Source organism: Passer domesticus, chromosome 9 (genome assembly GCF_036417665.1).
Source record: "Passer domesticus isolate bPasDom1 chromosome 9, bPasDom1.hap1, whole genome shotgun sequence".
Taxonomy (NCBI): domain Eukaryota; kingdom Metazoa; phylum Chordata; class Aves; order Passeriformes; family Passeridae; genus Passer; species Passer domesticus.
Genome location: NC_087482.1, coordinates 32,564,479 through 32,589,741, shown reverse-complemented (window position 1 = coordinate 32,589,741; position 25,263 = coordinate 32,564,479). Strand labels below are relative to the sequence as shown.

At 43.0% G+C, this 25,263-nt stretch overlaps 1 protein-coding gene across 2 annotated transcripts in view; it reads right to left on the bottom strand.

Annotated features, from left to right (window-relative positions):
• The window catches only part of FANCD2 (FA complementation group D2), a 34,749-nt gene that overhangs the window by 1,500 nt on the left and 7,986 nt on the right, over positions 1-25,263 (bottom strand). For both annotated transcript variants that reach the window (XM_064432522.1, XM_064432523.1), the window contains exons 11-41: positions 24,507-24,611; positions 23,737-23,837; positions 23,115-23,223; positions 22,515-22,550; positions 21,966-22,109; positions 21,564-21,698; positions 21,132-21,263; positions 19,899-20,006; positions 18,014-18,123; positions 17,432-17,492; positions 16,625-16,750; positions 15,719-15,792; positions 15,490-15,630; positions 14,437-14,537; positions 14,017-14,132; positions 13,202-13,310; positions 12,598-12,693; positions 12,341-12,450; positions 11,990-12,136; positions 10,799-10,915; positions 9,857-9,985; positions 9,545-9,660; positions 7,954-8,067; positions 7,284-7,411; positions 5,865-5,964; positions 5,024-5,146; positions 4,181-4,274; positions 3,552-3,623; positions 2,674-2,712; positions 2,129-2,203; positions 1,869-1,943 (exon numbers count right to left, since the gene is read on the bottom strand). In XM_064432522.1, the coding sequence (XP_064288592.1) occupies positions 1,869-1,943; positions 2,129-2,203; positions 2,674-2,712; positions 3,552-3,623; positions 4,181-4,274; positions 5,024-5,146; positions 5,865-5,964; positions 7,284-7,411; positions 7,954-8,067; positions 9,545-9,660; positions 9,857-9,985; positions 10,799-10,915; positions 11,990-12,136; positions 12,341-12,450; positions 12,598-12,693; positions 13,202-13,310; positions 14,017-14,132; positions 14,437-14,537; positions 15,490-15,630; positions 15,719-15,792; positions 16,625-16,750; positions 17,432-17,492; positions 18,014-18,123; positions 19,899-20,006; positions 21,132-21,263; positions 21,564-21,698; positions 21,966-22,109; positions 22,515-22,550; positions 23,115-23,223; positions 23,737-23,837; positions 24,507-24,611 (3,243 nt within the window). The remainder of the gene's footprint in view (positions 1-1,868; positions 1,944-2,128; positions 2,204-2,673; positions 2,713-3,551; positions 3,624-4,180; positions 4,275-5,023; positions 5,147-5,864; positions 5,965-7,283; positions 7,412-7,953; positions 8,068-9,544; positions 9,661-9,856; positions 9,986-10,798; positions 10,916-11,989; positions 12,137-12,340; positions 12,451-12,597; positions 12,694-13,201; positions 13,311-14,016; positions 14,133-14,436; positions 14,538-15,489; positions 15,631-15,718; positions 15,793-16,624; positions 16,751-17,431; positions 17,493-18,013; positions 18,124-19,898; positions 20,007-21,131; positions 21,264-21,563; positions 21,699-21,965; positions 22,110-22,514; positions 22,551-23,114; positions 23,224-23,736; positions 23,838-24,506; positions 24,612-25,263) is intronic.

Here is a 25,263-nt window from a genome sequence, read left to right as displayed (position 1 = left end):
GCTCTGGGTGAGCATTTCCTGCTAGGTTTCAATCTGCAGTACAGAACAGTCATTGCTAAACCTGTCAACCTTCCAAAACCTGCACAATTATTTTGTATGTAAGTATTTTCCTCTTTCATGAGAGTACTTTGTAACCTTCTGGGATTAAGATGCTCTCATTAGCTGTACTCTGAATTCAGGTCACCTGCATTTTTTGGAAGAGTTCAACATGCCTGGGCAGGGGGACACTGCTTTGCTTCAAGTTCTGCCAGCAGGGAATGGGTAACTGATTACCAACAGCAAGCTGTTCTCTAGCCTGTATAACAGGCAGGAGCTAGCAATCATCAGCACCAACCAGAACCAAATCAGCAGAACCTTGCTAATGACACAATCAACACTCACACTGCTCCCTGGGCCCTGGAACCTGCCCCACTGTGTGTAGGCAGTTTGGACACTCAACAAAGTACAGCACTGGCAAAAATCTGTGTCCAGAAACTGTCCACGTGCCCAGGGTTAGATATGTAAACAGAAAACAGGCTTGGTGTGAAAGGGAAATGACAAATACTTAGGAAATGACAGGTGAAGCTGACTGCTGTTCCCTGCTGTGTAATGCTCTTTAAAGACACACGTATTGAGGGAGAGTGACAAATCCTGGGTCACAGTGCAGGATGGGTTAGTGAGCCTCCCTGAGGTTTGTGTGAAAGTGAAATCAAGTTTGGTTTAACAAATGTTGGTGTCAACTCCTCTTCAAACAAATATGGAACATTCATTGCATACATTTACTTGCCCCAGATTCCATTTCTGCCTTCTTATTCTTGCAAAATTATTTGGTACAGAGATCTGTACCAGCAAAAGTGGTACATTAATCAGAGAAGGTGTTCATTAATTGCAGCCCTGTGCTAACAAGGACCATGGGACACAGCACTTCAACATGCTAGCCAAGTGCAAAGACAAAGATTACATGAAAAGCTGCAATGCTGTGATCCTGCTAACAAGGTGAATTAAGACTTTAAAGCAGGCATGAGGATTTCACTTTGAAATTTGAGGACTTTTTAGCATTGTCAGGGTTTGTGCCAGCTTCCACTTCTCACTGTGCTGAGAGGTGCAATGGCATCTTCTGATCTTTAGCTAAATATCTATGCTCCTGATGCCAGCTCTTGCCTAAATGGATAGCAAATCTGGCAAATGCTGGTAGCTGGCTTTCTCCCTTCAGCTACTTTGGCAAAGCTCCCTTCTTGGACAAGTGTTCACAAACCTTTTAGGAGTCAGGAACAAAGCAGCACACATGAAGATCTTCCTGTCTGCTCCTGTGTGATTTTCTCTTGCAACACACACTGTCTATCCACACTGTAAGCAAAGTTCTAATCCTCTCCTTCCTTCCTGCCCCAAGTCTCCCAGAGACAGACTCTGTTATCACTGTCCTCCTTCTCCTGTTGCCCTTACCAACATAACATAAAAGCCATCTCAAGAGGACTTTGAGCAGGGATTTTCCCCATCCACCTCCTGTTGCTGATTCTTCTGACTCACAAGGCTGTTCATCTTTGGTAAAGCTTCTCTTTATTATCAATCTGGCATTTGTACTTTGTTCAAGTTCTCTAAGATCTTGTGTTCTCAGAAACAACCCCTTATAGATGCCAACAACTAAAGATGGCCAGAACCCCTGTGTTAAAAAATATTATGCCAACCTGACCTAACATCCAAGTCAGTCACTTCCAGAACAAATGCTTCAACTTTTGGGTCATTATTTCACCTTCTCTCAAAGTTTTTGCTTGCACAGACACTGCTGGAAGTGTGCAAGTAGAACCTGCCAATGCCCTGGAAAAGCAGTGAAAGGGAAATAATATCATCCTTAGCACAGAAGTTTGTGCTGCAGTTGGAACTTATCTTACCTTGGAATGGCCACACATGTGATGAAGTTGTCTGGTACTCATCTGCAAGGTTTTCAGCAAACTCTGCACATCATCCTGCAATAAATAAGCAGATCAGCAAATCATTCTCAAAGGACTTTTCCATAGGGAAACAAGACTATTGAAACAGCTTTAGTCCTCGCAGTCCTTTCAAAGGGTTATGGGATAGAGGTAAGATGCATGTATGCAGAAGTATCGTCAGGATTCCCAAGTGGCTGCAGCCACTCTGTTCCCAGGATTACCGTGTGCTTTTTAAAGCTGTGGTCTAGGAGAGGCATGGCAAGCTTCAGAAATGCTTCCACAAAGAGGCGGCCATACTGTAAAAGAGACATAAATATATCAGCAAGCAAATTTAAACTTCTTCTCAAAGAACCACCACAAAGTCAGATGAGATGATACAATCTTCCAAGCTACAGAGCAGAGACTGCTCTTGCTTAGAAAAAGATTATATTCATGTGAATATGTACTGTACATATGTGCAGTATTGGAATACACAGGATCAGTAAGGGGTCCCATTTTAATCATTTTAATCAAAGAGAGACTAGAAGGACAAGTGTCATCATTGTACACATCCCTGGTTTTATCCACCAGGGTTTTATCTGGGAATAAACTGAACTAAATGCAAAATGTTAGAATCACTACACATACATATGTATAGCAAGGTGTAAGGAACACAGTATCTGCTTCTTCCACAGAATCCAGTACCCACTCTACTGCCCCAGAGGCAATGAGTTAAGAGTGCTGATACTTAAACTGCTCACTTCAGTTGTCTTGAACTTTTGCTTACCTTCAGGCAGATGCTGAGTACAGGCCTGCTGTCAAATACCTACATGGACAAGAGGAAAAAAGAGTCAGATCAGTCCACAAGTCTAAAGAAAACCATGTAAGCAGAGCACCCAATTAAAAACAGCCCTTCATGGCACACCCCTGTGAATGTGTGAACCCTCCTCTAAAGCAACATCCATTCTCAAGTTTCAGCAGGAACACCACATAAGCACATGACCTGTAGTTGCTCTCAGCTGGAAGCCCTTGGCAGGACTGCTGTTCAGTGATCTAAGGTGCACCTTTTGCAGATGGCACAAAATTATGTCACCGAGTCTAAAGTTCTTAACAGTTTGGGACTCAAGAGACCCAAGCCCAGCTGACTGGCAAATCATTATAAAATAGAGCAAAACTGAGATGGGCAAAATAATGTGAAGGTAACCCTGGTGCTGCTGTGGACTAAACTGAACTATGGACAAAACTGAACGAAGTGGTCCAGCTCTGCCCTTTATGCTCTCCAAAGGCATCTGGAGTACAGGTAGAGTTCCTGTGAATGCCGCTGTATAGAAAAACCTGGGCTGGCCAATTATGACTTCAGATATGTAACAATAAACAGTAATGGTCAACCTAACCAAGGAGAAAAGTGGAGCTGTAGTTATCACCTTCTGGCACAAACAGCATCACACTCAAGAGACACTGAATGAACCAGCTCCAAAACTGACAGAAGGGAATATTATCCAGTGGGAATACTTCATCCAGATTATAACTGGCTTTAATTATCACCTCCAGGTTGTTCCACTAGTCAGTCACACTTCATGTTTTTCCCCAGTGCTCCTGAGCCTGGGAACACCAGGCCTTACTAAGAATTTGGAGGCAAAGGCAGAAAAACAACGAGAACCTCACCTTGACCAAGTTAATGAGGATGTGGAAATTGCGCACGGCGATGTTCCAGCGCAGCAGCTTCTCCAGTTGCACCTAAGGATGCAAGGGGACAGTAACCCAAAAAGCTCCATTTCCTCTCACTTTGCTGGATGTGCTTGCAGCATTTGCTGTACCCAAAGCACTGTTGTTGTTGAAGACAAAAGAACAAAGCTTCACCACAAGCATATTTATCACAGCAGAAACACTCCATGGCAATTCCACCCTGACCAGTGGCTTTAAGTGCTAGGAGTTAACTTGATTGCTCTCAGAGCAGCTCTTGATTGCAAAATAACGTTGTGCTCCCACACAGGTGTGCAGAATAAGTGCACAGTTTAGTATTTTGCTGATTAATGCCTATTTTCTGGTTGCAGCTTCTGCTGCATTTACTAGATTTTTGACATGGTGCAAATCAGGAAAAAAAAATGCTACTTATATGTTACCCTGCATACCAATGTTGATATACATTGATGAATGAAGGTGTCTGACTGCATTTCCTAGACAAAGAAATTTACAGAAATAAATTTCTTTCTAATTTATACATCTTTATTATACTGTCCAGTTTAACCTAAGTTTTCTTCCACTTACAGGGTCCAGTGTATTAATCTTCCTACCTCACTTGAGTCTGTTGGTTTCCCAGCTGGGATGCTTTTCACTGAACTCTCCAGCTGAGCCATCATTACTCTGAAGAAAACTGGGAATGTCTGCCTATGGAGAAAATGAAAAAGCTGCAAGTCAGCTCTGAGCATTTTGATAGGCTGTTTGTCACCAGAATGATGCAGCAAACTCAAAGGTTGCCCAGCTGGGCATCCTTCTCAGTAGGAAATCACAGAAGATTGGCCCTAGGACTCATACGGGCCCTAGGCCCAGCCCAATTGCCCAGACAGATGGACAATCCTGGGAAGTCAGTAGCACTTCCTCAGTGTGAATGACACTTAGACACCACCACTTCCTTGTAGCTGTAGGGTGCACAGTGGAAGGACTGCAGCTGTCAGCATAGGATGATTCTGGAAGTTTCAGAGTGCAGGAACTTTCTTCATTCCTGCTTCCAAATTCCTGTGCCAGGCAGAAGCACCCTGAGTGTTTTTGCACACTGCATACCAGCCCAGATTGCCTACAGCCACCCCAGGCCTCTGAGGCTGACTTTTGGATGCTTTATACCACCACAGTAGCACAGAGACAACACACTGATGACAGACAGCAGTTCATTCCCTAGTTCATGGCTCACAGCAATGAACTCAACATCATGTTAAGTACAGGACATTCCACTTTGGCATAAAGCTACCCCATGCTACCTGTTGCATAGTGCCAAAACAATGTTTACAAGTGTCCAGAGTAGCCACCACAGTATCAACATGAAATCACAATAGGCCACAAAATAAGAAAACTAAATATTTAAAAGCAGAAATTATCATTATGTATATCACAGAATTCAAAGTTTCTATTGCTACAATTACCTGCTTAGGGTAGGGTAAGTAGAAGAACATCCATCTTTGGCAGAGTTCATCAGTTCAGGAACACCAACACTGGAGATTTCCTCTATGGCTTTCAGGATGTTATCTGTGTGCTCCAGGTAGACACTAAATCCAAAACCAACATAGGTGATCAGTAGATACTACACAGAATGACACAACAAGGCCTTGAACACTGCCTGCCTGAAACATGTGGCCTAAAACTGTCAAGCTCTTCCCTGCCAAAAGCAATCACATGCAGGAAACCCAAGGCACTACTTAGAACTGTCACAGTGATGTCATTAAAAGCTGCCGTGATCTGAAACATGCATGGATTCAGTATTCCCTCATTTTAGTATTTAGGAAGGACAGGCTGGGAAGAAGATGAGATGGAATTGCCCTTTCTGAGAGAGAAAACACCCAATCAGTATGGGTGACATTGAAATGGCTGTCTGCTATAGGAAACCTGGATCAGGAGCAAGCCAACAAAGCCTTCTACAGACAGCCAGGAGTACCCCCTTGTTGGAGGCCCTGATCCTCATGGCAGACTAACCACTGGGACACCTGCTGGAAGGACAGCCCAGCAGGCCATGAGCAATCCAGGAGTCTCCTGGAGGCCATTGCTGAGAACTTCCTGACACAAGTGACAGAGGATGAGGAAAGGTGCTCAGCTCAGCTTCACACTTCAAACCATGAAAGAAATTGTGCTTTAGATAGAAACAGGGCTTTAGGCCAAGCTGTGCAAGCATGAGGGTTATGATTCAAAGGGGCCACTCCTCTGTAGCAACAGCAATCACTAAAAAACCAGAGTGTCTGGGTGTGCCTAAGGGAACAGCTTGAGCCTTACCAGAGCAGGGTGTGCAGGGCACTGTTGAACTGGCTGCCCTTCTCTCGGTCTCCACTGGCCTTCACCCAGGACTGGCACAGGAACTGCTTTGCTAGAGAAGCTGGGAAACATAAGAGATAACTTAGTGAAAGAAGAATAATAAAAACAAAACAAAAATTCCTTCTTCCATATAAAAGCTGCATGTTCAAATGATTTTTTGAAAGATCACAATATCACTACCCCTCATGTGCCTGACCTTTCTAAGCCAGAATGTATTTTCCCTAAAAAGCTGCAAGGCCACAAGGACATATACCATAACAAAGTATTTGCACATCCAGCATGTTCCTGGTCTGGAATACCTGTTCACATCAGATCCATGACCCACCTCTGGCCACTTCTGACAAACTTAAGTTAAACCTTATTTTTTTGGCAGCTCCTACAGTGTGCCATCTCTTTGTTTTTAATTAGGCCATATGCAACCCTTAGGGTATCCATTTCTAGAAATGGAGTTCCAATAAAAAGTGACTTGGCCTTTTGGCCACAGCACTATAGTAATAAATGTGAACAGACAAGTTTAGAGTCTACAGATTTCTGAAATCAAAACTGCTAACAAACCTGCTTGTCTCTTGCAGAAATGTTCAAAACCAGGAAATGATTAGTTAAAACAGTTTATTGCATGCCACACTCAGTCAGTCGTTCTCCTGCCACGGGATTGTAACATTTAAAATAGTAAAATTGTCTTTAAGGAGGGAAGTTACAATTCTGTGTGGCTATGGGGATTGGAGAAGGACAAATTCTAGAGGTGTCTTAGTATGACAAGGAATGGCTGAGAGAGGCAACTGTCTGGAGTCTTATTTCAGTGTGCTGAAGTGGAGATCAAGGAGTTTTCTTGTATATTCCCTGCATTCATGTCTGTCCTTTATCTGCTGTTTTACATAATGGGTCCTAATCTATGAGAGAAGCTTTCTTAACTGAAAACATTTGTTGCATGGGGTTAAGAATCTATAAGTTTTCCTCTCTCTGCCCTGGAGTAACAGCTGTATTTGCAGCTCATTTCCATAAATTTTGGAAACAAGCTGTCACAGACATGTGTACTTACAGCAGGAATTTACATGAGATCAAGTCTGTGATCACTCACCTCCATAACCAGTGGTTAAACTGGTACCAGCACTGAACAGCAGGCTCATGCTTAGAACTCCTGAAAGCTCTGATTTTTAAAAACACCAGCTGAGAGAGCTGGAGTCTGCCTGTCTGCATGTGCCTGAGGCACAGCAGAGAACACATATCAAAGAGGATCCAATATATTTACTCTGTTCCCTTTATTAATGGCTAGGACTGTTCACCCAGTAAGATTACCAGGATTTGAGAGGGAAAGCTCTCCCTTAAAAGACAAAGACCATGCAAAAACTCATCTGAGATGAGTAACTCTTCACACATTACCCATTTTCTCCTTCTTCCAGCCAGCCATGGGCTTCTCAGCAATGGCAATCAGGAGCTGAGTGAGGATATAGGCACAGTGGAAGCTGGGAACACTCTGCTGGAAATTCAGGAGGTACTGAAAGCTCTCACTGGGGATGAGAGGAAAGGGAAAAGGTAAAAACAGTGCAGACAGGGTAACGTCTCAGACACACATAAAAAGGAAGCATTAGACTATCTCAGATCCAGGGTCTCCATATCCCAGTGTTATGTCTGTGGCAGTGCCCTTCTGAAGAAGGAGTGATCAGCCACTAATACACAGGAATTCAATCACTGAAAAATTTTCTCAAGCCCCAGCCACTCTGAGTCTAGCAACAGCTTTATATACTGCTTTTGCCTAGTGTACCTTTAAGCATTTTAACTCTCCATAACATAGCCATTCCTTCTGTGAATCCTACTAATCTTGTCTCAACAGCATACAAACGAGATCCACAGATTCATGAATGTTTTACATTTTTTCATCCTTTAATGAGGTTTGACTACACTGCCATTCAATTAAATACAAAGCTCTGTTTGAAGTGAGTGTAGTCTCTATGAGAGCTCCCAAACACACGTTTACCCATAATGCCCACACAAAACAGGGAAAAATCCCTAAAATTTGTTCATTTCAAACCTTGTGAAATAGAGATTCTACCTTATCAGCTCCTCAAGAAGACGAAACTCTGTCTCTCCTGGCTTTAGCCTGTCTGCAAGCACCTGGAGAGCTGACCTCAGCAAGTCACTATTTTCATGCTGAGAAAAACCATTCCTGAGGGGAGAAAAAATTCAGTTCATCATCAGATCAGAAGAGATATCAGATGCAAATGCATATCTAAGCCTTTTTGGCAAGATGAAAAATAGAGAAGCTGGATATTCAAGACAAGTCCTGCAATATGAAAGTTATAAAGGGACACAAAAAATTGAAAATTTTGGGAATGGAAAGCAGTGAGCACAAACAATATCAGCTTTTCAGTTAGACTGCAGAGCTAGCTTGGTGAGGAGAGGCCATTTCCCATAAGTGGAGGTCCATACTAAGCCATTGCTATGCAGACCTAAATCGAAGGATGTATAATGATGACAGTGGCTGTGCAAATGCAGTGATCATGAGTGGTCACCTCCTGCACAGATCATAGGAGCCCAACGGGGGAAAACTCTAGAGATCTTAATTTATTTCTCTGAACTTCCAGTGTCTGTGAGGATATGTATGCTAGAAATAATCAAATACATCCACATGCTAATTCTATAAACTGAACAGGTAGACTTGATAATGCTAATGCTCAAGTGCACCTGTACCACACAAGTTAATTAACAACTGGTAATGTAAGAGGCCTTGACTAAACACATGTAAAAAGAGCTGAAATTTGGTTGTTGAATTTCAGTGGCTGGACAGCTCACCCCAATATATATGGCTGTCTGACCTGCAGCAAAAAATATTTTACACTGGACAGTAAAACTAATCTTGGGTTGTCTGGTACAAAATTGACCAGGTTCTTTGATTTACAAGACAGGTGGACGCAGGAACAACAATATTCACACTGGCTAAAGAGGAAATTACAAATCTGGGAATGGTCAGGAGTGGACTGGGGACCCTCAGGCTCCAGTAGAGGACAAAAGGAGGCAGACCTCAGACATCTCTTTTTATGCAGTTACTACTGTTTATGAAGTACGACAAAGGTAAAATGCTTTCCACATGCAAATCCAAATTGGAGTTTGGAAAGAAACTTTTATTATACTATCCTGGATTATGTCTGCAGGCTGCAGAGCATTTCTGAGTTGGATATTTATGAATCCAGCTTGAATGCATCAACAGCATTGGCTTTTTGCCAGTGAAATACACATTCATCCTTTCCCATTGGCAAAAGAAATTCTTTCATTGCCCAGGATTCAGGCAGTGACAATTTAGCAAAGGATGAAGGGAAGCAAATGGGAAAGGATGGGTAAGAAAATCCAAGATCCCTATGCAGACTGGAAATTGCACAGCTAGGTGTGCCAATATGCCCCTTATGCTGACCTTGACCCAAAAGCCATTGACTGAATTCTACCCAGATCAGTGCTTTAGCACTGCTCAGAATCAGGCAATGAAGCCTGGCTTAACTAAGAAGTGCTTAGAATCCTCCACCCACTGCAGTGGGATGTTTTTCATGGCTGACAGGCCTTTGGCAGGGTGCAAACACTTTAAAGAAAATAAACAGGAAGAAGAAGAAGCAATAAATGGGTACAACCATGGACTTTTATTTTAAACTCACCAAGCAAATAAGGAGCGAAAAGTCAGTAACAGCAGTTGGTAGCAAGAGGACATCAGCTGGTGCTCCTGGATGTTCACTCCTATTTCATCTTCTGCACCCTGATTTTGTACAGCTGCCTTTAATACAGATCAAATAATCCATTAAACATTATTCCAGACAAAGATAATGGCACAAGAATCCATTTCCATAAATTCCATGTTTAATAAACCTGAAGGAAACAAAGTGACTCTTTTTCCCCCAAATAAAACGGAAAGTATCTTTACAGGAGACAAAAATTTAGGGTTTTTCTGGTCAAAATTGCTGTCCACTAACCTGGAAGTAGTTATGCATGTTCTCCATGTGCTTACACAATGGCTTGAGTAGATCAACCACACACACAGCAACTTCCTTGGGAGATCTCTGACACAGATGGGAAAAGCCAATATCCTTGTTGCCTCTTTCCTGCAGTAAACCCAAAAGATAAAAGTTGCTTCATTAGCCTCTCTTGAGAATAACTTCAATTGTTACATCTCAGACTGCTGCCAAGCAGTGCAGTTCCTGATGCCATACAGGGTCAGGGTCACAGGGTAGGAAAGTTGGCTTCTGCTGAACAAGCAGCACCAACTCAGACAAATGGATAACATTTGAATAAAAGGTTAAAACTGATCTGACACACAGCTCTCTTATAGAATCATTTAGGTTGGATCAGAGAATCCAACACTTTACTCAAACACTAAGAGAAGATAGTCTCTGCATATGGGAATTAAGATAGGTATAAAGACAAGGAGAAAGAAAAATGAAGAGCCCAGCCAACTGCAGTGCATTTCTCAGTTTAATGCAGGGGGACATGCATTTACTTTCCTCCTGAAGTCAGTAGCAAGGAGTCCTTACACTCAGGAGGGTTTCTAATGCAGAAAAAGCAGAAACATGGATGCAGCAGCTTCTGCTGGCTGCTGCAGCCATCTGGCCTGGCTAAATTTGAACAGCACAGCCAGTGTCTCCAGGGAGGACTAGGAAAAGGGTCACTTGAGTTTTGAGGCTACAAGACTGCCTCAGTTAAAACCTTTCCTGACACATGCAGAGAACCAGATGCTGCAAACACTTCAGCAAGAGCAGTGCACACAACACTGCTCTGGCACACAGCTGGATGTCACACTTCCATTTAATTAACAAGTGAAAATAATTCTGAAAAACATTTCTCAGGAAAAGCCTGGAAGCCCCTGACGTGCTCTGCCTCAGCCCAGGCCTGGACCCACAGCCTGCTGCTGTTCTTGCCTTTAGAAAGGGCACCCTCCTTGTGGAGCCCGAGGGCAGCACATGTTCCAGCTTCCAGCACAGGTCATCCAGAAGGAAGCAAAGCTCAGCAGGCCCCAGCTGCACAACTTCACGAGCCTGCAATGAAAAGAACAGTCAATCCCAGGACCCAGATGTAACTGTAGTGCCTTGAAGCTCCAGTTTACCCTGTTTCCAGTTATGACTCCTGGACTAGGTTAACCTCAGGAGGGACTTATTTGGTAGATGCTTGCTTTTATGCTCCCCCATGGCAGGGATGGGGCATTCTGGTTACTCAAAGCATGAAGCCATCCTGATGCTCTAAACAGCTGAGGCAATGTCAGTACAACTTAACAACTGAGAAAGAACAAATTATATACATTGACATTGAAATGAGCTCCTAAAGATAAAAAGAGGTTTAAGTCCAGAGTCACAGAATTCACCAAGTGAGTAACAGTCAAGAAGTATTTTGAAATAATGCCACATATCCCAAGAGACTTGTCAAACAGTCTTCCAGTTGGCCTGTGACCTGCATGCACAGAGACAGCTGCCATGGCCTTTTCCCATTTCATGCATTTACTGGAGCCTGACAAAATGAGACTCCAGATGGAGTCAGCCTGCCTGCAAAGGGACATTAACAAAATTAAGCACATCTATTTTCCACAGCCATAGCAATGCAGTTTTTACAAGCTCACAGGTGATACACAGCACCCTGCCCACTGGGAGCACCTCCATGACTCCAGTCCCATGTTTGTGCTGTTTATGATCTCCTGATGCCTTGGGACACTTGAGTTTTTGCAATACAGGCTTCACCTTATGTCATAGAGTCTTTTTGACAGGCAATACTCAGTGTATTTACCATCCTGTATCTCACCTGTGCTCAATATTAAAGCCCCGTTCTTTCTATTAGGTCTGTACATGTTATACAATACCTTTCACCTTTTATGCAATATTTACATTAGTTTGTTTTTAACATTACTATATAACATGTCTGTTCTCAGCAAAGTCCTCTTTCTCTCAGTGCCTTGAAGTACTTGGGGCCAAATGCTCTCCTGGTCCCCAGCTCACAGCCCTGGGCCAACACATCCTAACACCAACCTGTTGTGCACTTCAGTGGAACAGGGAGGCCAAGGCCCCTGAGAGAGGCCATTCCACAAAGCCTCATCAATGTGGGTTTCAGGCTGCTCTGCTCACCTCTGTGTGCATCTCTGTGTCCAGGACAGACTTGGTGAGCAGCCCACAGTGCAGCACCGTGAACACCTCGAGGTCCAGCTCTCGGAAGTAGGGGCGATAGCTCTGCAGCTGTGCCAGAGGAGTTCCTGCCTCTCTGTCAGCACCAGTCTGAAAAGGAAATTGCAGGAGAGTGGCCACTGCGGGGATAGTTCACAAAATTCTGATGGAAGACAGGTGCCAGAAAGCAGAACTGAACCACTGAATATGATTAACTTTGGAATGAGCAACTCCTCTCTCAAAGCTTTTGTTTATGCTTCCATGGCATCTTCCCTGTTCTGGCTTCCTTGCAAGTCCCCAGGGCTGCACACCTACCTTGTCCAGCTCAGAGAGCTCAGTATCAGGCTGGTTTCCCTCAGAACTGTCTTCTGCTTGAGAACGATCTGCAGAGCCAGCTTTGCTGCCATCAGCCTTCTTTTTCCTTCCTTAAACAGAAAAGCAACTTCAGAATCAAAGGCTACACGCTGTGCTCAGCACTAGACTGCACTTGCAGCCAGCAGGGGCTCACACAAGTGCAATCTGCCAGCCAACCCCCCTCACATGTTTGCTTAAATGTTTTAAATTGTCTTTACCACTCCTTTTCCTGGCTGGCCCAGCATTAATGGATGGTGCAGCCTCCAGGGCCTCAGAGTCAAAAGTAGCTGGTGGTGGGACATAGCCAGGGGTTGCTGAAAGAGCCAAAATGCAGAAATTGGGTTAATTCAGCTCCTGAATGACAACATACAGGCCAGATACAGATCTAAAGGAAGTATCATAAATTTCACTGTCCTGGTGAAAGTGTGGAGTGGTGAGAGAAGTGTAAGAATTTGTGTTCCTGCTAATGAACAGTGAGCTGGAATAGCAGTGAGTAGGGGAGCAGTGGAGCAGATAAGAGTGCCTGGGATCTGAGCAGGCTACTGGGAGATGGACAAGAGGTGTCAATACTTGGGGGATCTGCTAAAGTTTGTCTGCTTGTGACTCTAGAATGTGTAATTTGTGTGCTCCTCACTGAAGGAGGGATTAAGAAGAGCAGTTTGGATTTGGACAAATTGAAAATTATATCTGTCCACGCACAAACTTTTAAAACTGTAAAACTGCAGTGTGTGTTACCATTTGTTTCCTCCATTGATGTCTAAGGCAACCCCTTTCACTTCACAGCTGGTACAGGCCCAGAATGTACAAATGTCTCATACTCACCTGCCAAGCATTTTCCCAGCACATTCTGCAGCTCTGTGATGTTCTGTAATCGAGTTAAAACTTTCCCCTTCATCTCAGCATCCTGTTGCTGGCAGAAGGCATTTACAACCTAGAGATACAAACCAAGATCACTGAATTAGGGAGATTTGTACCCACTTTGTTACTTTTTCTTTTCTGAATAACATTCTCAAGTCCTGAATAAATACACAACACAGCACAACCTGGCCTGTGTGACCAGGTTCAGACTGCCTGAACAAAACTCTTCAGAAGTCCATAAGAACATGGATACAATTGGGGCAATCTAAAACAAGCAAGAAGACAACACCTATAGATAAAATATTAATTGAACAAGAGGAATTAGCAGACAGCACATTGTCAGGTTCTGTGATACCTGTGGCTCTGAAGATCCCTTGGCACTTCCCAGGTCTGCCAGGAAAGAGGCAGTCCTGGGACAAGAGCAGAAGGACTGGGAATGTGGAATTGCACCAAATCTGCCCGTCTCATGTTATCAGAATAACCCCAGCAGGAAAAATCCCACTGACCAACACACTGTCCAAATCTACTTGAAGGCACTGCATTTTACTCTTCTGTCAGCTCACAGAGGTATAGAACAGAGAACAGAGCACCCCAAGACAGGAAATTCAACAGCCTCTTTGAAAGTGGAGCACAACCTTTGTGTTAGGTAACAAAGACCACAGTAAAAGACCACAGCATTCCCTCCCCTCCAGCTTCCCTTTTCCTGGCTGACTAACTCCTGCCCTCCTAGGCTTCCCTCATCCCTCCACTCCAGAACCTGCAGACAAAGCTCTACTCACTTCACGAAACCAGTTGAGAGCATAGAACAGGAGTGAGCACAGAAATTCACGCTCCTGCTTGGACAGAGAGTCCAGCTTCCCCTCAACCTCCAGGTCAGTCAGGTACAGGGGACAACCTGGCACAGAGCAAAAGTATAGGTTGGACTGTGTGCTACCCATGCTTTGGTCTTTGCATTTACCAAGCCTCTTACCAAAGCCTGCATCAATTCCAGTGGCTGTTTGGAGTAAGGCCCATCAGCCACTGCATCCCCAGACAGAGCAACTGTCTCCCCTGCCTCCCTCCCTTCCACTTTGTGGGCACAGAGCATCCCAGCCTCCTCACAAAATGCTCAACCCCTCCTGCAGCTGGAGGAAGTCTTGCAGATCTGGCACAGGAGCAAGGCAGGCAGCCAGGCTCTATAAAAAGTCCATTTCCCATACCTAGTAAGGCATCAATATCCTCCAGGCTCCCACTGTTTTGCTCTGCAGTGTAGAGCCTCAGCAACCGGAAACAGGGTGACAGACACAGGGGTGACACTGCCCTGGGGAAAAAGAAATGGAGTGGGTCTGATGTTTTATCTATCTCCAGAATGCCCATCACTTTTCCATTATGTCCTGTGTCCTTCCCAGGACACCTTGCCTATGCCTTCTGTTTTGCTGCCTGCAAGTCCCAGCAACACAGAGCAGAAATGCACCATGTGGGTTAGGAAAAAACTCCCACAAATTAATAGCTGGTGATTACCAGTTTTCTGGAAAAGCATGTAAGGATAGAAAAATGGCTGCAATGAACAAAAAATGGGGTCAGATTTACTTCTGGTGGAAACCAAATTAGAGTAATTTAGAAAGAACTGCATGAAATTGTGCACAACAGTTGTAAGCAGTGGAGACACCTCCTTCAATGTTTCACAGTGTGCCACTGCTCCAATTCTGAGTGATGAAAATTAACATTTTTCCATAGATGCATGCAAAGTAGCTACATTTTCTCTCATTTTAAAATGACCTTTTTTTTTAAAGAACAACTAAAATCTCAACAAAATCTTAAGACAGCAAATTACAAAAAATGTGCAAGTGCAGATTTAAAAAAAGAGCCTTTTTAACCTTAACAAGTGTATGACTTTTATGATTCTTTTAACATTAGTGTCCTCCTGTTTACTTAGAATTTTTTACATCTTACAGGCTTCCTGTTCTATTTGCCAAAGACAATGCCCTAATTCTTCAGTTGAATTTCATTTTTGGCTGCATGTTTGTGGGTTTAGCATTGTCAATCATCATGAAACACCCAAGATCACCTAAACAGCCCAAGCCAGAACAGACTGCCAGCTCCCAACCAGACTATGCCTCTAAACCTATCTGAGTAGGTTTAACATCAAAAGAAGGAGAAGAACACTGGGAATTGGTAAATTCTCTGACCAGCCCCTTATCAGGCACCTGAAGGGCACAAATGAAAACACTTCCTTTACCTCTGCAGCCACCCCACAAGGAAGTGTCAGATACCTTTTACTTTGGCTACTTGCTCCAGCTGTGACCCTGCCAGGCTCACTCTGTGACACCAATGGCAAGAGGTTAATGGCAATTGCTTCCTGACTTTGATCTTCATCCAGATTGTACAAGGACTTCACTGGGAACAAGAATGAACTGCAAGGAAAGACAGACAACATCTTGTTGGCAACTTCAGTTCTCAGTGACAGAAACACTATCAATGCTTTATTTGTGATTAGCATACCCATGCACTGTGGGGCTGAGATCCACCACAAAGTCACTGGGGAAATCCTCCACCAAACTCTTCCCAAACTCATCCTGTTATAAAGAAAGGAAAAAAAAAACCAACTTGCTCAGCAAAGGGGCTCAGTGAAGAAAGCTCCAACAGCAGCAGTGGAAGATGCAGAAGGTAAGGCCCAGCAAAATATCCTGGAACCATCACAGTAATGAAGCCCCATGGCCTGCAAGGGGAGCCAAGGGCTGCCTTTAGAGACAGAGCCAGGAAACATTGCTAAGCTGCACAACCAATTTCTTCCCTGCTCTTTGGATGAGGGCTTGACTACAAGTTCCAGAGTGATGCACAGAGGAAGAGCAGCTGGCTGGAAGAGGAAAGCAGACCACATGTAAAAGGAGCTCCCAGCAGGAAGAAAGCTGTCCAGTGGCCTTCACAAACCTCTTCCTATCACCATAAATACCATTTATTTATTTATTTATTTATTAGCATTCATGACTGTGGCTTTCCCAAGATCTTAGGGATCAGATAATCCTAACAGTCTGACGCAGAAACCAATTTCTATACTAAGTTTAAAGTTCTTTCAGATTCTATTTTTGTCTATGAATAGGAACAGCATGCTCTGAAATGTCACTTAATTTCCTTTAAAAGACTTCCCTGTTGTCATGTAAAATTCAAAAAAAAAAAAGCTGTTAAAGCACATGAGCACATTCCTGTTAATGAGGAATCTGCCACAATAAAAAAAGCCAAGAAAGCTAAATGAGGATTTTGTATCTGACCAGTCTTTCACAGAATAAAACAAGTTCCCAGACTAGAGTGAAATCCTCAAATTGAATCTATCCTGCCAATGTTTGAAAAACAACATTCTTCCTGAAGAATTCATCTAAGTGATTAAATTCAAATTGCTCTGCAACATACGAGGAGCTGCAAGTCCAAATTGCCCTTCTGCTTCTCAATCAAACTGGCAAATTCATCGTAGTACAGAGCCAAGACCTCTGGTGTTTGCTCACAGCAGAAGCGCACAAGGTCCAGCAGGGTTGACAGCTGAAAGGAGAGAAAACAGTGCAGAACTGGGTAAGGCAAATGGATCCAATTCAAGCTTTTACCTTCAGTCCTTTTACATTAATTTATTGTGAGGCATATTCAAAGCTTCATCTCTAGAGTAACAACCCATGGTGAATTTTCTTGAATAGACACAGATTTAAGAAGGAACATGGGCTTTTAGTGTCCTCTGCCATGAAATAATACAGAGTCTGCCCAGAATCACTCTTAAATAGCCTGCCAGCAGAGAAGAAGGCTCTTTAACAGAAACTAAGGGAAAAGGCTGCTAGGCCAATCCTGTGCAGAAGAACTTCCTCTGGATGGCATGAAAGGCACAGCTACCAAAGCTGAGAGGATGGCCATGGCCACCTTTGGCTCACTGAAGCAGACTGTCCTGCTTCTTTCCTTTGTATTTGAAATAACAACTGGACAGAAGACTTTCACTAAATGCTGCAGTGCTTCTTGTTCTGGTGTAGCAGAGGCAACACCAGCAGGCACCTTTGTTTCTCCAAAACCATTTTTAATTGACTCTTGGCTGTGCAGTTCAATGTACAAGAATCCCAGGCTCAGGAAAGCCAACTCCCAGACCCACACAGTACTTCAGCCAAGACTGCATTTCCAGTCACCCCTCCTTGCTGACCATACCCTCCCTGTGTCCTGCACTGCCCCGTTCTTGGCACTCACCTGCTCATCACGCTCACTGTTCAGCTCTGGTCTCTCCACTGAAGCAGCATCTCCTTCATTCCTGGAAGCAATTGAAAACCTTGCTGTTGTGGCACAAGACTCAAGAGACAGCAAAACCCATCACACACACAAGGGTCTCTCTCCAGAAACTGGAGAATTACACATTAAAAAGATTTCTTTGGTACATATTAGGAAAAGACCTGGTGCTGTTTGGGACTTCTATTTTAGACTTCCCTGGACTCAAACACAGAGCACCTCAGGTTATTCAGCCTAGAGTCAGGGCTGATCTGTAGTCAGTCTGCCAGTGTTCAATTTTTTTCCAAGCAACAGGTCATGCAGTGTGGTCAAGAGATCCACAAATAGGCATTAATAAGGAATTTGGATGCCTTTGAGACCAGCAGCAGGTGAGCAGCACTGCACAGGCTGAAATACCAAACACCACAGTATGCAAAAGAGTGTTTTAAATTCCTGGATTTGCCCAAGATGTGCATGAACTCAAAGGCAATGTCCTCCTGTCTTTGCTTCATTCCAGGTCTGAACTGAAAGCCATGTTAAATTCATCTTTGCTACATTTTCTCTCACCTTTTTAATGCCACGCTGCCTATCATGGAAACAGCACCAATAATCCCCATTTGTTTGTGGTTGGGAACCGTGCTGGAGAGCCATTTCCTGATCACCATGTGCATATCATCCTGAAAAGAGACACAGACCATGTCACCACACAGCTACTTGTGTGCATCACTCATAGTTCTATTGGCATCTTCACTTAATGTCATCTCTAAAGGCTACACAGCGAGGGTGTACTAGGGTTTTTGCTTAAGGAATGCACATTTTGACATTTCATTTATTATGAAAATATTGATCCCAACTCCAAGTAAGGTTGTAAGCAGCATTGAAAGTGATTTGCTTTGACTTTGCTCTAACTACTACACAGAACATGTAGTTGGTCCAGGTTTCAACTATAATTAACAGAGAGTATGTTAAAAAACAGCAGATGGTCTTAGAGCCTGTGACACCCAAACAGCTGCAGAGCTGCACTTCAAAACCCTGTCACCTTCAGGAGGCTGAGGGATGGAGCAGTTTGTGGTGAAGGTCCAAAGACAATCTGTGCAGTGCAAGGAAAAATTTCTTACTAATCTGCAGAGATCCTCATGTCTAAGAGACATCAGCTTAGAACACTTAGAGAAGGCAAAGAGGACGCTGGCTCTCAGGATACTGCTTTCTTTGGTGACCTACCCCTGGAGTCTTCAGTATCACTGAGGATAAGAGTCAAATTGTCAACCTTGAATCTCCACAGTTATAAACTGCCAGCTCAAAATAAATTCTAGACACTCCTCCCCTTCTTTTCACAACTTCTGAGGGTGACAGGCAGAACATCCTGATGGCAAGTCCTGTTGGGCTGCAGTCACACTGTGTTGCCAAGGCAATTTTCACAAGTCACATGTAAGACTCAGGGTGGGAGGTGGGGAAATCATTGAGGAAACTAGCTCAGAAAGGAGCTAAACCTGCCATACAACTGGGAATTTTGGCAGTGAAGAGCTCCAATTTAACAGTGGAGTGGGAAGGACAAAATGGCTGTAGACATGCTGTTTTACATGCCACAGACCAATAAGAAGGAGAGGAAGAGCAGTTTTCTTTTGTAGGCTCAAGTTAGCATGTGCAAACATACTACAACTACAAACTACAAAGGGACTCAAAGAAAGACAAACAGTCCTAATTTCTAAGAGCTGAACTTTATGAATGGGCAGAATTTTAAACCCTGATGTCTCTGTTGTAGAATAAATATCTTTAAATTATTTCTTTATCTGCTATGCTCAAGGATTCAGAAATCCAGACAAAGGTACCACCACTGATATGCTGCAGCTGAGTCACACAAGGTATCCTGTGCAAGATGAAGGTGGATTTAGACAAACCAGGTTTGACAGCTTCTCATGTTTAAACCAGAGGCACAAGAGGTGTGGAGTCTACCACTTCACACCTGCAGAGCTCTGCTCTGTGCAGTTCAGTTCTTCTAACAAGAGAGTCTTTGTTGTCTCTGGTGTGCAGAATTTAAGTGGCTGAATCAACACAAACACCTCAGGGAGGAAGCTGAACTGTGCTTTCTGAAGGCTTCCAAGTGATGGAGAAACAGCTTGCTGGTGACAGTCCCACTTTAACTGGGAGGTTAGCTTAGGGACTACCATCAGTACCCTTCCAACATGTCTAACAACTCTGCCTTTCTCAAATGTGCAAGAGAAGGGGACCTTTCTGGGAAAGATGAGAGGCACAGTCACTGTGATAAGCCCTTGACATCAGGGTGGGAAGTCTAGAGCCACAAGCTGATTTGCAGACACTTGGGGAGAAGAGAATTTTAAGCTCAAGGCTATCCTGACATCAATCCCTGTTCAGAGATGATGCCAATATTTAGTTAACCCAGCAGAAGAACCAAGGCACAGATTGAACAACTTCCTGTTGTGTCTCTGCTTACCTGAATGTAGCTCCCTTCTTGCTTCTGGCTGAATGCTAAAGTGCTGAGGATGTAGAAAAGCTTCCGGATCTGGCATGGATTCAGTTTCTGTGTAGAGTCTAAAATGGTCTGTAAGAGAAGCCACAAACTAGCTCATGATATCAAGAATCCCTTTCCATATTCTCAAAAACACATTAATTGTCAACCTCAGGGAAGATAATTAACTTTACCTTTTTTGTACACATATGAAAAAGCTACATTCAAATGAACCAAACATAAATGCTAGATTATTGCTCTGGCCTTAATTATGGGATTTCATTTTATCATTTCCTGAATGGAAAGAACAATTTGGCTACCATAAAGCATTTTGGGAGTGCTCAGGACAAATGACAGCTGTCTGTTTTCTATTACAGATTTGGTCACATTTCTTTGTCAATTCAAAGTATTGACAAGAAAGTAATGAAGCAAGTACTTTTCATTTAACAATCAACCAACTAAACAGCAAAAAGTATACAGCTTTCCCACAATGCATCATTAAATCACTGGGAGCACCAAAATATCGGAGGAGTGGGAATACCCACACCCACCTTCTTCAAGGGCTCTTAAATACAAGCTGCCCTTAAGCTACAAGCCACGACTGATGGGGGAGTGTTCAAGGAAAGTACAGTTACATGCTTGCCTTGCTGTTTAGCCCTTCCCTCAATCTTCACTTTTACTACCTTTAGAAATAGGCAGCTGGGCAGGTCTGACCCTGCTCATCATTCTTAGAATTCAGTTGTCTATATTTTTTCTCCGTTTCTTCTTTAAATTTTAGGATATATCTTCTTCCATCTCTGCAAGCAATTTTGTCTTAGGATTCAAATACTGGCTGGAGTACTGTCAGTCTTTTAATAGACAGAATGCACAGTCCACTAAGGGAGCAGGTTTTTGCCAAGTTTTTAAATAGCTCATATAAATAAAAACAGCATTTCCATTGTAGGCACCATTCCATGCCTGCAATTTAGGCATTGTTCAGCTAAAGGAAATTGTCTATCTCAATTTCCCCTGTCAAAAACTATACAATTCTATCTTACAGCTCACACTTTGACAGCAGTTACCTTTCAGTTCTGACCACTGCCTTTCTCCAGGCAGAAAAGCTTTACAGGTACAAGTTCTTCCAGTACATCTATCCTGGAGAAGTACTGGCCTGTTCTGGATCTGAAACAAGTGGTGTAAGAGCCCCAAAATCTAGTCTAAACCCAGAAATGCACACACCTTCACAAAGGTGGCATAGCGCATCAGCAGGGACGTGTGCAGCACCACCAAATCCGTGAGCACATCCAGAGAAATGTCCAGTTCTGTCTCACTTCCACTGCACACGTGAGTCACCAAAGCAGTCACAACCTCCTAAGGAAAAAGCCACCAAAAGAACACAGTGAAATATCAACAGAAAAATGTCTGCTTTGCTCTGCTCATATGAACTATGTTGATCAAGTACAGATAATCACAGCAGTCTTTGTGCTTGAAGTCACTTGCTATCAGTCTCGCTGTTTTTGTTCCCCATCTTCTTCTTGGCCTATTTTTTGGCACAGACCTCTCTCCAAAGGCTTCCTACTGCCTGAAACCCTGTCCCCTAAAGGATCATGACATACACTCTAGAACAAAGTGCAAATCTAAACAAAACAGCTGCCATCCATCACACTGTACCTGCTGGCAGTAGGAGTCAAAGGCTGCAAAAGCTTGTTTGTACATGCAGCTGCCAAAGGAGACCACAGCTGGGTGTGCTGAGTGCAGAAATGTCTGAGCAAGGGCTAGGATTGAAGGGAAGAAGTCTTTGATAACCTGAAATACAGACATCATGAAAGAAGAGATTACTGTTGCTTGTTTTCAACATAACCAATGCTGAGGAAAGCTCAACTCCAAAAAACCACATGACAGTTACAACAGAGGATATGTGCCTTGGGACAATGATCTGGACTAAAAATTGTAAAAGAGAAGTACATGAACATTACTGGAAAGGTACAAATAATGCAGCACAGGGCTAAATCATCATCTGACAAGATCTTTGAGAGATAAAAGAGAGAGTCCCAAAGCAGGATCAGCACTGACCGTTGAATGGTTTTGGAAGGCATTCTGCATCAGCTGTTCTGGCATGCAGCCTAATCGGATTTTGCTCCTCAAAACCTTCTCAGTTTGCTTCCTGTTCCTGGTGTTTGTAGAGTGGATTAGCAGCAAAACTATCAGATCCAGAACCTTTTAGAGGAAATAACCACCACTCATTATGCTGAAATATTAAACAGTCCAGATAACTCCAAGTCAAAATTTGAAGTCTAAACTGAGAAGAAAAGAAGAGCTCAGAAAGTCCCAAGAGTCACAACTGAAATAAAACCTTATGAGTACAACAGGACAGAATTACACCAGGATAACTCTGTCCCTTAACAGAAGGGACAGGGATGAACCTGAAGGAAGGGATGAACCAAAAGTTACAAAGAAAATGGATGGTTGTTATACTTGGAACAAGTCCAATACCAAGAGAACCATCCATGAAACATCACTGGCAAGTTTCTGGTTCAAATTCAAAAATCTCTTAATCTACAAGCATGAAGAAAGCCCTTGAGAAACCAAGAGAAGAGGACACTTGCAGAGCAGAACTATTACCTTATGGTCAGACACAGATGTGCTGTTCTCAATAGCCTGAGAGAAAAAAAACCAAGCAAGCTGTTAGGCTACAGTACAATACTGTATTCCAAAACCAAATCAAAAAAGGTAGACACCAAAAGTCTGTGACACCCTGCTTACAAATTTCTCTCCTCTACAACAGGATACCCATCAAAGTCAGCAAACTGGATCTTGCCAACAACAGAGAATCCAGAAGGTATTAAAAAAATAGCTGAAAACTGAGTTTGAACAAGGACATTCTCAAATAACACAAGGCTTGAGAAAGGAACTGAGGTACTGAGGAATGAGGACAAGAAATATCCTTATGGTTTACACTGAAAAGAAATTTAAAATTAAATTTAGCCTAATACCAGCTGATAATAATTTCTAGCAGGACATTTTCAAGCACCTTAAAGCTTCACATAGCTAAATCTCAATATATGGGAATACATTTTTCCTGTCTTGCAGAATGAAATGTGTATCAGTAAAGTGAAGGGCTAACATTTGTCTTTTAATACTACATTTGATGATAAGAAAGGCTCAGACTCAATCAAGGAGCCCAAATAAAAAAGGAAACAAGGTCTGAAGTATGTATCTTACCTTAATCCATGCTTCAGAGACATCTTTCTGAAATCTCACAGCTAACTTAATGACATCAAAAAGTAGCTTCACACAGTTCTGGCTGGTGGTTACTTGGCTCAGGGAAGAACTGCAAATCATCAGAAAAGAGGAGACTCAGTCCCTGCAAATACTGTCACAGAAGGAGCAAGGCAGCCCAGCAGTCACAGCAGTTACTTAAAGCAGCCATTGTCCAGAGGGAATGCTCTGGCAAGGACAGGGAGTTTCCCAAGAGGGTGGAAACAGAGGTCACAGAATCAATACTGCAGTTACAACAGTAATACAGAAAACATACTGCAGGGAACTTGGAAGAGATAAACTGGTAGCAACATTATTATAAATGAACTTGCTTATCCCCATGCAGACATGGAGGCAGATGGCTCAAAAGGAACTACATCCATGGCAGGGGAAGCTGGCTGGGCAAGGAGTGACAAATGTATTGCATTAGTACCCAGCAGGAAGGAATAAAGGTGTCTGTGCCTTTCCACAGGATCAATCAGGCTCGTGTATGTAGCCAGTTGTGCCAGAGAGACCAGAAGAGGAACAGTTTAAGTTCTCTTGTCTCATCCTACCCTTGGAGAATCAAGTAAACTTGTTTAAGTACCTGGCCTGGACTTGGCTTTTAATCTTCTTCTGGGAACTGTGAATCTGCAGGGGCAGAACACACGAGGACAGATCCAAGCTCTTACGAAGATCAGAAATCACCTGCAAAGGACAAATCCATGCACAAATCACTGTGACAAATGAGGGAAGAACAGAAAAAGCTGAGGAAAATAAAACAATTTCCCATAATAACACTAAAATTACAAATCAAAACTCATATATTTGTAAAAATTCACAAGTATTTAATCATGCCCAAATTGAATTTTTTTAACTTAGAAAATGAACCAGCAATATTTTTCTCTTCATCTGTATGTCATACAAAAGACAGGATTTTTTAAGACCTACTCTGTGCAATTCCCACCTATATCTGCTTTACATTGCTGTGAACTGTTTTTGTTCTGTTTAGCAGCTGAGCAAGATACATGACAGCCTCAGGAATCCTGGGACATGCAAGTTTACCAATGTAACTGCTGTTCAAATGCAGTGTACCAGCACAGACTGGCTTCCATGTCATAGGCACACTTTTTTACAGGGGTCTCCCTGAATGGTTTGGGCAGATCACAAACCTCATTTGGCTTAGGCTGAGGCTTTCTCAACATATGAAACAAGTGTGTTTGATGGCTCAGCAAGGCTGGCTTTGATCCCTGGTAATATTAAAATTTTACTTGAAAACATTAAAAACATACAGCTCTGTGTGTGAAGCAACTTCCCTCTGTTAAAACACACACTGGTGTGGAAAACACACACTTCATTGTGAAAAAGATACTGTACCTCTACTGCATCTGCTGCCTTGACATTTTGGAGGATGAATTTTACTACTACAGGCAAATCTTCCAGTTTTACAGAGGGCACAATGGTCATGGCAGACTGTCGCACCTGAGGAGAGAGCAAGACTCCATCAGCTGGAAGACACCACAGAAATATAGCTGTGCTAGTGGGAAGGAACCCTTGGAGAATTACAGTCCAGCCTTCTGCTCAGAGCAGGAATATTGTCAGTACCAGATCAGATTCACCTTGGCTTTGCTGAGTCTCGAAGGATGGAGAAAACCTCCAATCTCTGCCACCTCTTTGATAATTTATGTCAATGCTGCAGACCCTAACTAGTTTTTCCAAATGTCAATCCTAAACCCCTTGTTTTGGCCACTGACCCTTATCACTCTTCAACAGGAAGAGCTTGGTTCCACCATTTCATAACTGGCTTTCAAAAGGGAAAAACATGGAGGATGTGCAGCCTGCTATGCAGCACCAGCCTTTTGGGACTATGTAAAACACTATTTATGCACTCAAATGAACTGATTTTATTTTATTCATAAGAAGACCAACTCCAAAAAGTGCAGCAATGCAACATATCCAAAAGGCACAAGGCACATCATCGTCTCTTCTCCTTTCTCAGCACTCTGCAGAGATAACCTATTTAATTATTTAATCACCAATCTGCCTTTCCTTTAGAATATAACAGTCTAGTTGGTCACTGTACTTAAAAAAGATTAAATATTGACAATAAGGTTTAAGACAGGCAGCAAAAAAT